Source organism: Populus trichocarpa, chromosome 8, assembly GCF_000002775.5.
Source record: "Populus trichocarpa isolate Nisqually-1 chromosome 8, P.trichocarpa_v4.1, whole genome shotgun sequence".
In the NCBI taxonomy this organism is placed as follows: domain Eukaryota; kingdom Viridiplantae; phylum Streptophyta; class Magnoliopsida; order Malpighiales; family Salicaceae; genus Populus; species Populus trichocarpa.
Window position 1 is genome coordinate 7,820,015 of NC_037292.2, and position 13,095 is coordinate 7,833,109.

At 33.1% G+C, this 13,095-nt stretch overlaps 1 protein-coding gene across 1 annotated transcript; it reads right to left on the reverse strand.

The window, feature by feature from the left end:
• Positions 1-7,579: 7,579 nt before the first annotated feature.
• LOC7488358 (uncharacterized) lies at positions 7,580-10,646 on the reverse strand. Its single transcript, XM_002312363.4, has 3 exons — positions 10,402-10,646; positions 8,542-8,744; positions 7,580-7,978 (listed from the first exon to the last, which is right to left on the reverse strand). Exons 1-3 carry the CDS (start codon positions 10,501-10,503, stop codon positions 7,714-7,716), a joined length of 570 nt encoding a protein of 189 aa, XP_002312399.1. The 5' UTR covers positions 10,504-10,646; the 3' UTR covers positions 7,580-7,713.
• Positions 10,647-13,095: the final 2,449 nt, after the last annotated feature.

The window sequence follows — 13,095 nt, forward strand, 5'->3', positions numbered from 1 at the left end:
TGCCAAAAAAAAGAAGAAAAAAATGAAAAATGAGTAATTCAACTAGTTATGGAGAGGATCTGGACAACTGGGCACTCTTCTTTTGCTCTCTTCAAATCCTTTCTCAGTTTTGTTGAAACCATGAGAAGTGTTACCTCTTTCATTGAAGTACTTCCTGAAGTATTCTTCTTTGCTCTTGTAATTATTTGCAGGAATATTATTGCCGCTCTCTTTAAACTTTGCCATGTCATTCTCTTGAAGTAACCTTATTGCTCCTGCCTTACAGTTGGAGACACCGCAGACCCAAATCTGTAACACAAACATGACCAAGACCACCACCAGAGATGTAGAGTACATGATTCTCCTAGAGCTGCCAAACGACATCTCGCCTGTTAATTAATTAACCCGCATAAAGCTTTCAATACCCCACTCGTTTTAACTTTCTATTTGACACTCTTGTAGTTCTTAATTTTCTCTCAAGAAATTTTGCTACTTGGCTGGAGTGAGTTGGTTTGATTGTTTGGATTCCAGGCTCAAAAATCTCTCTCTCTCGCGCGCGCGCACTGTCATGTAGGTGAAGGTTCTATAAAAGTGAAAGAAGTGACGGCTATATTGGGGTGAGGAAGGAGAGACTAGCTGAAGGGGAGAGGGTGTTAAAGGGAGCCTCTTACTCTTCTTCTCTCATGCACACCCACACTGGCCCACGTGACGAGAAAAATGGCACTTTAAATTCATTTTGTAAAAGCATATTGCAAACAAGACTGATCTTGTTAAGAGATAACTTTACTTTTGTCCAAGCTTCACAGCTAAATTACTGAAACTAACATTGACTCTCTTGGCATTAGCCAAGAGAATTCAGTTTGAATTCTGCCGTATGTCGGTCATTATGTTGAAAACTCACGCCCACGCGCCTCTTTTCTTGAGTAGGGCCTTTGCACTCTACTATTTAAATGTAGTTTGTCAATCATTCTCTTAATTATCAATACGTGTCCATTTAATTATTTGGTTATAAGATAGATGTTCGAATGGATGACCTGCTAACAACAATAATACATTAATGTGGTTGATTTAGCTACAATTCATTCACAAAAATCGCTTTTATAATAGATGGTTTACAAAAATTATAGTAGCCTAATGGTAGGGTTTACATCTTGAATAATTAGTTAATATTTTTATTTTAATAATTTATTTTATTTTTATTAATTATAATGATTGATAACTAACACTTGTAAATATATATTTTTTTAATGGATTTAAGTACTCTTTAATGGTTAATGGTTGAATAGTTATTTTTTTCAATAGAAAAAACTATAAAATTTTAGAGAAATACATTAAAAATAAACATGTTATAAAAAATAAAAACCGTTAACTTTCATACAAAAGGAGCTAGTATGTCATCTCGCCATGATAATATTATCAAAAAAAAAATATATATCTCCAATTAACATATGTAAATGAAAGGTGGATAAATGCTCCTCATGATTTTTTTTAATTATATGTGTGTGTAGAGAGAGAGAGAGAGAGATGATAAAAAGTTAATTAAAAAATATTATTTAGCTTTAAGGAAAAAAAAAAGTAATGTACAAGTGAAATTTTTTTTTACAGTCGCTGTCAGCTGAAATATACAAAGAAAGTACAATTAAAATTAAAAAAATAATCTAAATCATGTTCTGTTACGTCATGTTTGTGAAAATAAAGAAGAAACTGTTACTCCCACGCGCCTTTACTTGGGATAGCTGGACTAAAAGAGATATCGATGTATATTAATTGGACGTTGAGTCGAACATGGGATTTGGCCAAGGCTGGCCGGGAATCTCGCGGCGGTGTTGGAGACATTGGTCGTGCTTGACGTATGTAAGAAGGAAATCCTGTCTGAATCAAGAAGTTCGTACGATCTGAGGTATCAAACTTGATGCAGTCTTGTGAATTTTCCTCATTCTGAATAAATCTATTTTTTTTCCTAGCTTGCAATTTGCACCATTCATTAGAAAAAAGGACGGCCTAGCTATATAGAGGTCAGATCTTTGAAAGGCTAGTTGTCTCTCAGTGAAGTTGTAGTTTTGCATCGATAAATAAAACAAGTGATGCCTTGCCCTTGAGGCAAGTTTGAAATCGACCTTGATAAATATGTATATAATTTAAGAATTTATTGGTACTGATGATCCACTTGAGATTTTATGGGTTTAGTATAACTGGAGAATATGGAATTTTCCACAGCATTAGCTCGAGATTAATTAAACTAATTATGAATTCGTACATGAATCCTGGCCTCAAAAGAAAGGTTATTAAATAGTTAATATATATATAGGGATGACACCCCTCTAAATTAATGGTGATAAATAAAGTAACTCGTAGCTTGGACTGGAAAATGCAATTGATGTCAGCTGATATGCTACACTGTGATTTATGACAATGCAATGCATACCATCAAAATCACATGTTATTGCTATAGAAAGAATCACGGCTGGAAAATCACAAAGAATTAGCTAATGCGATTCCTCAACTACTCCGTGCTTGCAATCACCATGTATTCGAGGAAACTCTCTCGGTTCTAAAGAGTAAGAATCATTTACATGCGATGTCAAACGATAAATTTGTAATGATTTTTTAACATGTTAATAAAGTTTTAATTAGCAGTGATTAGAAATTTGAATATCACAATTCTTGTTCTTTCTCATTAAACCAATAAAAAAAAAATAATGATGGATATTTGTATAATTTTTAAATTCATAAAACTTTTTTCTCGAGATAATATATCAAATAGCAAATATAAAATCACTTCTAGGTTAAATAAGTTCTTTTAATAAAGTTTTTAAATTTAGTGATTATGAAGTTGTGATTATCATTACTTGATATTTTGCTTCATACGATGAACAAGATATTTTATGTTATTGGGATATTAGAATATTAAAAATTAAGGATGATAAACATTTATAAGTTTTAAGTTTAAAGAATTTTTATTTAAAAAGATATATTAGTTGAATAACTGTTTGACATTCAATTACTTGAAATTTCGAGCAATCACTCATTAAATGCTTTATCATGGTATTTAAATAAGTATTACAAGAATAGCTAAAGAAACAAAATCGCAGGAGGTGTTACCTAAAATGTAGATTTTGTTTTACTCATCAGGTTGAAGGGATTATGCACTACACCCAATCAGACAGGCATCATCGACCTTCATATCCCTGATGAATTTTAATTTTCTTTTCAGAAGAATTGAATTTTTCATTGCCATGTAGGATTTGATTGAGATTAACGCTGTCCATTTTAAACTAGCTATCTCAAAGAAAATATAAATTCTAACTCAGAATCCACTGTGAAATCACAAAAGAGCACGGCTCTGTAAAAAATTGTATCTTCGTGGAAATGTCATTTCCATGGCAATCAACTGAAGAAAGTCGAGCAAAGAACATTAAATACTCCAAATCTCAAAGCTGGAAGGTAAGAACCCAATCAGCTAATAAAACTGGGACACGCCTGTTTTTCCGATCTTCTGTAATCTTGCAATTTCATGCTGAATGAGGGGTATTGTGGAGATTATATTTTATCATCAGAGTTTGAACTCTGGTGTGCTCCGAATTTCGTCTTTTATCGATCCAAATAGATAGAGCATACCAAAAAAAAAACAAAAAGTAGAGTTTGTTTTGATCTGTCACTGAAAAAGAAAAAAAAGGGAGGTTTAGACCCAGCTCCAAATACCATATAGGTAACTGGAGAGGGGGAAAATATATGATGCCATGCAGGCAATAAAGTTGAGAACTTTTAGCTTATGCTTGGACTTTGTACTCCTCTCGGTGTCCTTTACCTCTCAATTTGGCCCTTTCCGTCTTAAATGCTTTTAACCCTCCTCGCCTGTCCTTCGTTGACGTTTGCCTTTTTCTACTTGACCTTACTCTCGTTTGCCTGTTTCCTCTTGCCCTTTTCCGTTCTCCCTTCCCTGAAAATTAATCAACAACGTGACACTTTAGTAAAGGGACTTTGCGATGCATTGCCTCCACTTGCAGATATTTGAGTGTCTTTTTTGTATGCTCTGCGCAACACCATCATGGCACTAGCTCATGGGTCCATGTAAGAACAAGCTAATTGTCTCTAAGTGTACCCTGCCCCAGAGACGTCCAATTCCGTTGGTTTTTCTCCAGCCAGCCACAACAATTGCAGGATGGTATCAACTTAATCACATTAGCTAATTGTTCCATGACTATTTCATATATATTTTCTTTTTTCCTAGTTATATATGTCGTTTAGAGATATATATAATTAGAGTACTTGAACTAGATACACGAAAAGCCTTCCTCGTCAATTTGTAAAATTTGAAAGCACTACAACTGTAGCACCTTTTAAGTTATTATAGAAATTTCCTTGACGATATTTGATCAGGTGTCATTATAATTTGGTGGGAAAAAGAGCAGTAAAGTGTCATCGCAATTCCATTCTTTAAAGTCAATGCAATACAATGAAATTATTTATCTTTGTTGGGTCAGATCTTTGGATATCTGATCAGCCAAACCAGACCTGACCTCAACTTGGGTGATATCAAATAGGTACATTGTCTAGGTGACATGATATATAATAATAAAAAAAAAAATAGAGTTTCTCAAACCCTAAAACTCAAAATTAATAATTTGTTTAACTTGTCTTAGACTTCTTCTTAAATTTCCACCTATCAATCTAATTTACTAATAAGAGTATTCATCCTTTCATGGATTATAATAGTTAAATTTTTCAATTTAATCTTTATTTTTTTCAACACAATTTAGCTTTTTGGATTTAAATTAGTAATCATTTGCATATTTTTTTTGGAAGTAAATGTTGGATTGAAAGTTAGAGGATCAACTAATTGAAAATAACAGATAAAATAGATGGTGGATTTAAATTTCATACAAAAAATTTATTTACATCCCTCATTTTTTTTAGGTTTATAGATGATCAGTCATTTTAGTTGTTCAAAACTTAATTTTGATACAAAGTTAATCCCCATCACCTTTTAGTTATTTTTTGTCAGACAAGAGAGAGAGAAGATGTTAGGTTCCGACTTAAAAAGAGAAAGTGGTCGTGATGATGATTTTGAAGACCAAAAAAAGTTGAAATCAGTATCAATGAGTTCAATTTCACGAGACTAGTTTTACCTAAGTGTTTTTTTCTTTCTCCTTTTCAAAGGAGGCAAATCTTACCGCGTAAATATTTTTTGGTTTGGGTTGATTTTAGTTTTTGAAGCTATTTTTTTTTGTTTTTTTAGGTCATGAATATGTTTATCAATGTGTTTTTCTAGGTGTTTTGGGTAAAAATAGTTTGAAAATGAGTTTGTAAATAAACAAAACCAAAGCCCTGTTTTTCCAATGACATTTGATCACTGAATTTTGCAAAAGCAAAAGATGTGTTATTTGCTCTTCATTTTTTTTTGAAAAAAAAATGCGGACAATATAAAATTTTAAAAAATAAAAATAGACCCGGACGCCAGAGCTCCTTTTAGATTTTTTTTTCCGTTGTTTTATATTTGAGTTAGAAAAATTAATAAAAAAAATTGTTGGACCCAATTAAGTCCATGAGTCGGGTCACAAATTTAACGAATTAATTTGCAGCATCCGAGCTATCATTTTTTTTTAGTTTAATAGTTTTACTGCCCCTCAATTGTTTTTTAAAAAAATACAATTTTATCATTTGTTATGAATGATGTACTTATACCATCTCAGCACCACGTTCCTATCACATATTTTTTACTTCAAAAATAAATATTTGATACAAAAAAATTATTGTCATATTATTAAATGAAAAATAATCTCTAAGATAATAAATTTATTGAATTCAATGACGTGAATGACTTGTGCCGCGAGTTTACTTTGTTAACTCGAGTTCATTTAAATTTTTTTTTAAGTAAATGTAAATTTTTTATTAATTTTTTTTTCAACATTGAATTAATTCAGGATTGAGGTTTTAAAACTGTTTTTTTTTGTCAAAGTTATCCTTGCGAATTTTACAAGTCAAACCATGATAACTTAGATAGATTAACTGTTTTACCACTCAATATTAGATTAAAAAAAACTTTTAATTGATGATTAAAATTAATTTTTAAAAAGATATATCATAAATACCTAAAACTTTTCTTTGCACTTTAAAAATCTTTTGCTATGCCTCGGGCCAGTAAACTAGCATGCTAGCTATCCAACGTCGTAAATGCAACCATATTCAACCCTAACCACAATCGCCTCAGGTCCATATCCTAGATGAACCCAGTTTCTGAGTAGCCTGGGCTGGACCTCGACTCTTGACTTATCTTTAATTAACGACCAAGTCCCTATGTCGACCCCTAGACTAGAGTCGTCCACACTCGATCCATGATCTTCTAGCTGGACTTAAATGCTTGAGTCAGCTGAACCTAGCTAAATCCAAAGTCATTAGCATGGCTCTGGCTAGAAATTTTAGTTTTTTGACCAGTGAATAACCCATTCCCCACCGGATACTCCATTAAACACTTTTAAACTTTTAATGAAATATATTATCATATTCAATAATAATAAGTGGTACATAAGATAGAAATGCTATAAAGGGGGGAAATCATGGTTTCATATTGTTCAGGAGACTAGTAAAAGAAATGTAACTACATAATTAAATTGTTTTTAATGCATTTTGATGATTGTTTTGATGTTTTTTTTCTTTTAAAAATAACTCAATCTTCATTACCCTACAATTCTAATGTAATTATCATTACAATTTTTAGTTTAACGTATATATCATCACATTTATACACATCATAATATCGTGCTCACCGCAATTTTTTTTTTTTTTTTTTTGTGATGAATAACACACAAATACTTGTATTGTAACTATGATTACATGACTAAGTGTATATTTAAAAATGTGATATGATCGATTATGGTAATTTTTTTTTGTGAAATTCATATAAAACATGTAAAATTTATTTTTGATGATGATATTTTATGCATTAAATAAACTATACATTAAAAAAATTATCACAATTTCCAACCATCCTACATTCCCAAAAACTCTCTAAAAAAAGGCGATAGTCAATTCTTAAGGTAAGGACAGAGATTGATTTTGTCAATAATGGTTACGCCCAAAGTAATAACAAAAAAAAGAAAAGAGAAGGAATAACTGAAGGCAAGGTGAAAGAAAAGGACGTGAAGACCCGAGTCAACTTTTTTTTTTTCCTTGCCTAAAAAAAAGCCTAAACTCTGAAGCTACTTTAATAGACCCTACGTCTCTACGCACCTGCTCCCTTCACGGTCTATAGTCCCGCCCCCCGCAGGAGTGGCCGGCGATGAAAATAGATAAAACCTGGAGTACTAGTGTCCCAGCTAATAACACTATGACAGTAATAATGCTACATAACGGTAGGAAAATAGAAAAAAAATACATATACAATGCTATTTGCACTCCTAATTTCAAAGTTGGCCAAATAACACGATGACAGTAACAATGCTAGGAAGCTAATAAATGTTCCGCCAGCCAATACAACTACTGGTAAATTAGATTAGGTTTGTGTTTGCTAAATTTGCCAAGTGCACCGTCTTTGGAATGCTGCGTAACATGGTGCCCTCGAAAGAGCACGTGAAGGATGGACCACAAATAAAACAAAACAAATCGAAACATTCATGGCCGCACTATATATTGCGTGATAACCAGGATGTATGTCAGTACACTTGCACAACAGAACCGCCAACAGATTCAAACCAACAGGAATCGAAACTTAGCTATCTAGTCATGTTGTTGATTCTAAGGATTGCCAGTCATCCCGACAGAACTTGTACGATTTGTTTTGTGAGCGGCCTTACTGGCAGTAGCCTTAGAGAAATACATGTAGTAGTATACATTGAGAATCATTGTTGCCACCACAAACACTGCTCCAGCAATAAAAACACCTTTCCGCAATGTTTCACAGGTGAAGTTTTGAGCATAGATCATCCCTCGATACTTGGTATGATAAGCATTTTTCTTTGCACCTGCAATTAAACATCCTTCTGCAACAAGAAAAGTTGCCCTGCAGATGCACAAGATTAAGGTGGTCATAAAGAGAGAAGATGTTTCTATTTTAACTATAAAGTGCTCGAGTTCTGGAAAAAGAAATGGTCCTCGATGAAATGACAGATGTAGATTAACCACAGTTATCATAGGTCTTCCTCAAATCAGAGTACTATTATATGAAACCATGTTGAAATAAGTTTTCCTCTGCCTGGATGTGGCAAGTTGTAATTTACAACATTAAGTCAATTCACTGTTCATTGATCTGTAATTTGCAGCTATGAATGTATGGATCCCAGAAAGTTGATGTATAGGCATAAAGAAAAAAAAATGAAAATCATAAATCAATATGAAAGGAGTTTGTGTGTGTGTGTGTGTCTGTGTTGTGTGTTTCCATGTCTGCCTTAGTTGGAAAGGTAGAATTACAGAAGCAACAATGAAGAATCGAATACTGGTGAACAGACACCAATCATGATCACAATTTAAGTTAATAGTGAGAGGCTGATTGTCACTTTTGTATTGCATGAAGTTTCCTTGTAAAAAATGGATCAAGAATGTTATCCTGTACAAAAAAATTCTCACCAAGAAGAGACAAAATAAATGATGGCCCAGGCTCGGTCTCCACCAGGGGCTAATGATCTCCCAAAACACATGCATTTTGTGATACCCATCAATAGTGATTCACTTGAAAGAAGAAATAAGAAAGCACCCACTCCATAACCTGTGGCAACATCAGAGTTGTAGACACAGTATGTAGCGTTTGTTGCATCTTTTTCAATGTGACCCTGTTAGCAGAAAAAACATCGTGTTAATGAATTGAAGACACCACTGATTGCTAATATTACAGTTCAGGACTTAATTCATTATCATTTTCATGTAAAACACTAGTCATGCCTACAGTGCTATGCATTGTCCACTGGAAGGGATCAGTGCAACCCATGTCTTAACCAATACAGACATTCACCCCAAGCTAGGCCTGCCAGCACATTGCCACATCAAACAAAATCTCAGATTACTGTTTTCCTATCGAGGATTTTCTGTAGCTGGAAAAAAAGACTACTACTTATTGACCTAAATTCTGTTTTCTAGAATTTCCTGAAAGCAAAAACAGCGAACTGCATGCTTTTACTTCCATCTTCCAGACCACTGAAAAAAAAGAAAATCAACGAAGTGGTGACTAGAATTTCTTTGGTTGCCTAGTCAATTTATTAAAGTTTCCCTTCCAGTAGCATAGACTTTCTTTACCAGGAGCAAGTTCCTAATGAATCCATCACAAAATTTATAACTCAGAAACACAATTTCAAATGAATACTTTTTCTTGGTAGTTCATCATTGATTCAAGCCGGAGTTCAACCATTTCCAGGGATTAAGATAATATAAACGCTGTATGGAGAAACTAAAAGGTTGTGCCTTACATTTAGAGTTCCAGTTGCACATGCATATCTTAATACAGTGGATCAATTTCAGATATATACATACATGTATGGATGTATGACTGTATGTGTGCATATATATAATCAAATTTGATTGCACAGTGTATTATGTCACCAAAGTGCTTGGCCTCGTTACAGTTGCTAATTTAATTTTAGGAATCAAAACAAGGCCACCCAACTCATTTACAGCTCTAATGCAGTAAGCCTGGTGAGCAGAAACCCTATTGATTGAGGAAAGGGGAAAAAACGAGTTACAGCTTGCAAGTCACGACATTTTGGTAACTTCAATGGATGTTCTTTCACGAGTGATACTAAACATAATGCTGTTTGTTGGGGCGAAAGCGCAAAATGATAGTAAAAGGCTGTGGCAGGCCAACATCATAGTTCCCCGCAAACAAATTGTTCAAGTTGGCTACAATTTCGACTAGTTATTTAGCATAATCCTTTACATTATCGCTCATCACAACCTGACTCGTTACGAAAACCCAATATCTTCACACCAATTTCACCTCAAAGTCACAGCACCTCGTACTAACATAAATATACAGGCTTTCATGCTATTTCCTGTACCTCAAACTTAGACAAATTTAACCAATTGGACAATAGCCCGACTGGCCGGGAATGGAAGTCTTATAGTTGCGGAAGTTCTCGAGTTCGAAACTCTTCTCTCCCCTCATCAAAATGAAAATTGTGGCCAAATTCTTTACTTAACCATACATTAAAAAAACTTAAACAAAACCTAACAATCCTTGCACCAAGTCTTAAAACACACAGATCTCCAGTTTATCTCATCTTACAAAACCTCTAAAAACTCTAATAATACTAAAAACCGAGCCCCAAAATTAGTAACGAAAAAGAGATCAATCAATCAATCAAACCAAAAGGAATGAGAAAGCATAACAAAAGCCCTAAACCCAAACTCATAGCAAAAAAGTACTAAAATGAGAGAGAAAATGAATGGCAAAGAAAAGAAAAGGAAAGGAAAGAGGAGGGAGGGGGGGGTACGTACAATGCTTCTACGTCTTTCAGCAGCAATGGCAAACCCAAATGCTACCAGACTCAGAACCACCACCAGAAGGTGAACCAGAGTCGAACCTTTTCCTTCTTCCATCTGAAAATTACGAATCTTCTTTCTTTCTCTTCTGTCTTTGAGAAAGAGATTAAAAAAAGAAAGAAAGAAAGAAAAGGGAAAGACAAAGTGCTGCAGTGCGGCAAGTGAAGCGCGGAGGCGGACTTGTTTTGTACGCAGTAGGAATGGAAAGAAGTTAAAAATTGTCGGAAAAAATAGGAAATCTTTAGTTTAATCTTTTCTAAACCCACTCGATACTGATGAGTGTTGTATCACGCGATGGTTTAAAGAGTTGTTGTGTCGAGTTGTTATTGGATTGTGTTTGCCAAGCGCCATGTTTGTGTTACCAGGTAGCCCAAAGCACTCAGTTCGAAATCAGTAGAGTTTGGGATAATTTATGTAGTGATTAAAGGAGGAATAATGGAATTCTATGATTTTGTTTTTGTTTACCAGAACTATGATTCACATTGACCGTGATTGATGAGCTCTTCTGTCGATAAGATTATTTGATGTTCTCTTTCCTTTACTTTTTAAGAAAAGCTTAGTAAAACTATTCGGAAAGCGTTGATGTGGTGTTTTTTTATAAATTAATATTTTTTAAATTAAAATTTTTAATGATTTTGAATTGTTTTAATATATTGATATAAAAAAAATTTTAAAAAAATAATTAATTATATTTATAAAAATAAATACTTTAAAAAATAATCATCACAGCATACCAAACATATTATCACTCAAATTCCTCCAAAGATTTCTATATGTTTTATACATTAATTTCAAATCTAATTATTTAAGTTTGAAGAATCTTATCACACTCTTTTTTTCAGGAAATTTTGTTTTTCCCCTATTAGAGTTGCATCTTTTTCTCCCAAACAAATATATGAAATGAAATTCCAATCATCTTAGTTTAAGAAGCTCAGCTGCTCTCCTCTCCACTTCAAAATCCAAATTTAAGTTAGTTTATAGACTCCCGAGTATATTAACAATTTTTTCAGTTTGAATTAATTAATTAGAACATACTAGGTTTCGTGGCATTGATGTGCTTTGAATGTCATGTTCTAAGTAATATGTTTTGAAATTAAATAGAATAAATTTATTCAGTGATTAAATTTTGTGATGTAATGTATGTAAAATTAATTAATCATCCGCTAATCTTTTAATAAACTGTTTGAATGAATTACAAGTAAGGGCATAGTTTAACATCGAGTTTTTATAAAAATAAAATAAAACATTACTTAGTAAAAAATATAGAAACTTTCACTGATAAGATGACATGTCTTGAATAATATAAGTAAAAAACTAAAATCAAAACATTACTTGGTTTTTGCAAGATTCATATATATATATATATATATATATATATATATATATATATATATATATATATATATATATATATATATATATATTATTGGTTTTTTTGTTTAACTATTTTCGAAAGTTTTTTTTTATTTAATTGAAATAAATACCTTTTTATATGTATGTAAAAACATCATTTCTCGTATAAGTAGAACAATATTGAGGTGTTAATTTTTTATTTTTTTATCTAACACTTGTTTAATTTTCTAATAGCTTTGTTTTAAGACGACCAAACAAACGATTAGCATTTACTCATTCTCTAATTTAAACCCAAGACATATGTCCTCTCAGTATTGCACAAAATGTCCATGAGGACACATAAACAGATCAGTGTACATGCATGGTGAAGTAGACGGATCACGAAGAAAACATGAAAAATTGCAGATGAATAATAATTGATAGAGGGGGCGAAACACAACCCTTATTTATATTTTTAATTATTATTAAAAGTGAAGAGAAAAGAAAAAATGGTAGGGATATTGGAATAGAAACACGGCCTATTGCAAGAAGCCGAAGAGAAAATGTACATGACCTTGGATCGGAGGTGTGTCTTGGATACGCGGGTCTCTTGGTGCAGCCTTCCCTCGAGTGTTTTTATAATACAGAATTTTGATCGAGTTCCTGTCCATGGCAATAATGAACCATTGTTGCTATTGCCAAAAAAAAAAAAAGTCGGGAAGGTTTTCGGTCACAGACTATATTTTGTTGGTGGCACATGATGGTCGCGGGTCCCTAGTAAAAAGGGGGAGAGGGAGGGAGGGAGAGAGAGGGGTGCTGACGAGGATGGAACATGTAGAAGAATTAAAGCAAGATCTTCATTGAAATGGACTTGGTAAAATTTCCATGTTCTTGTCGTATCAGGAAAATGACGTGAATGACAAAGAAGAATTGCCTAGACAAAAACGATAATGGCTTGCTACGGACAGTACCGATGAGGTTCAGGTTAATAATACATGCTGAGGCTGTGAAATGGGTATAATTTCAAGGTGATCTAACAAGCCAAGATTTATTCAATATTCTTGTTTATTGACTGGTTATTAATTGGAGTGGGTACGTAAGATTAGTTTCATGGAGTTTTTTTTTTATCAATCTTCTCCATATTATCAATTCTTGCTGAAATTCTAAGTTCATTTTTTACAAAAGTTTTTCATTTAGATTATTTTTTTTAATTTCTTAAATTGCAGATTAAAAATATGTTCCAAAAAATGATACTGCATTACAGGGAAGAAGTATGGGGAGACCAGGGTTACAGCACGTGTGTTATTGCACCTTTCG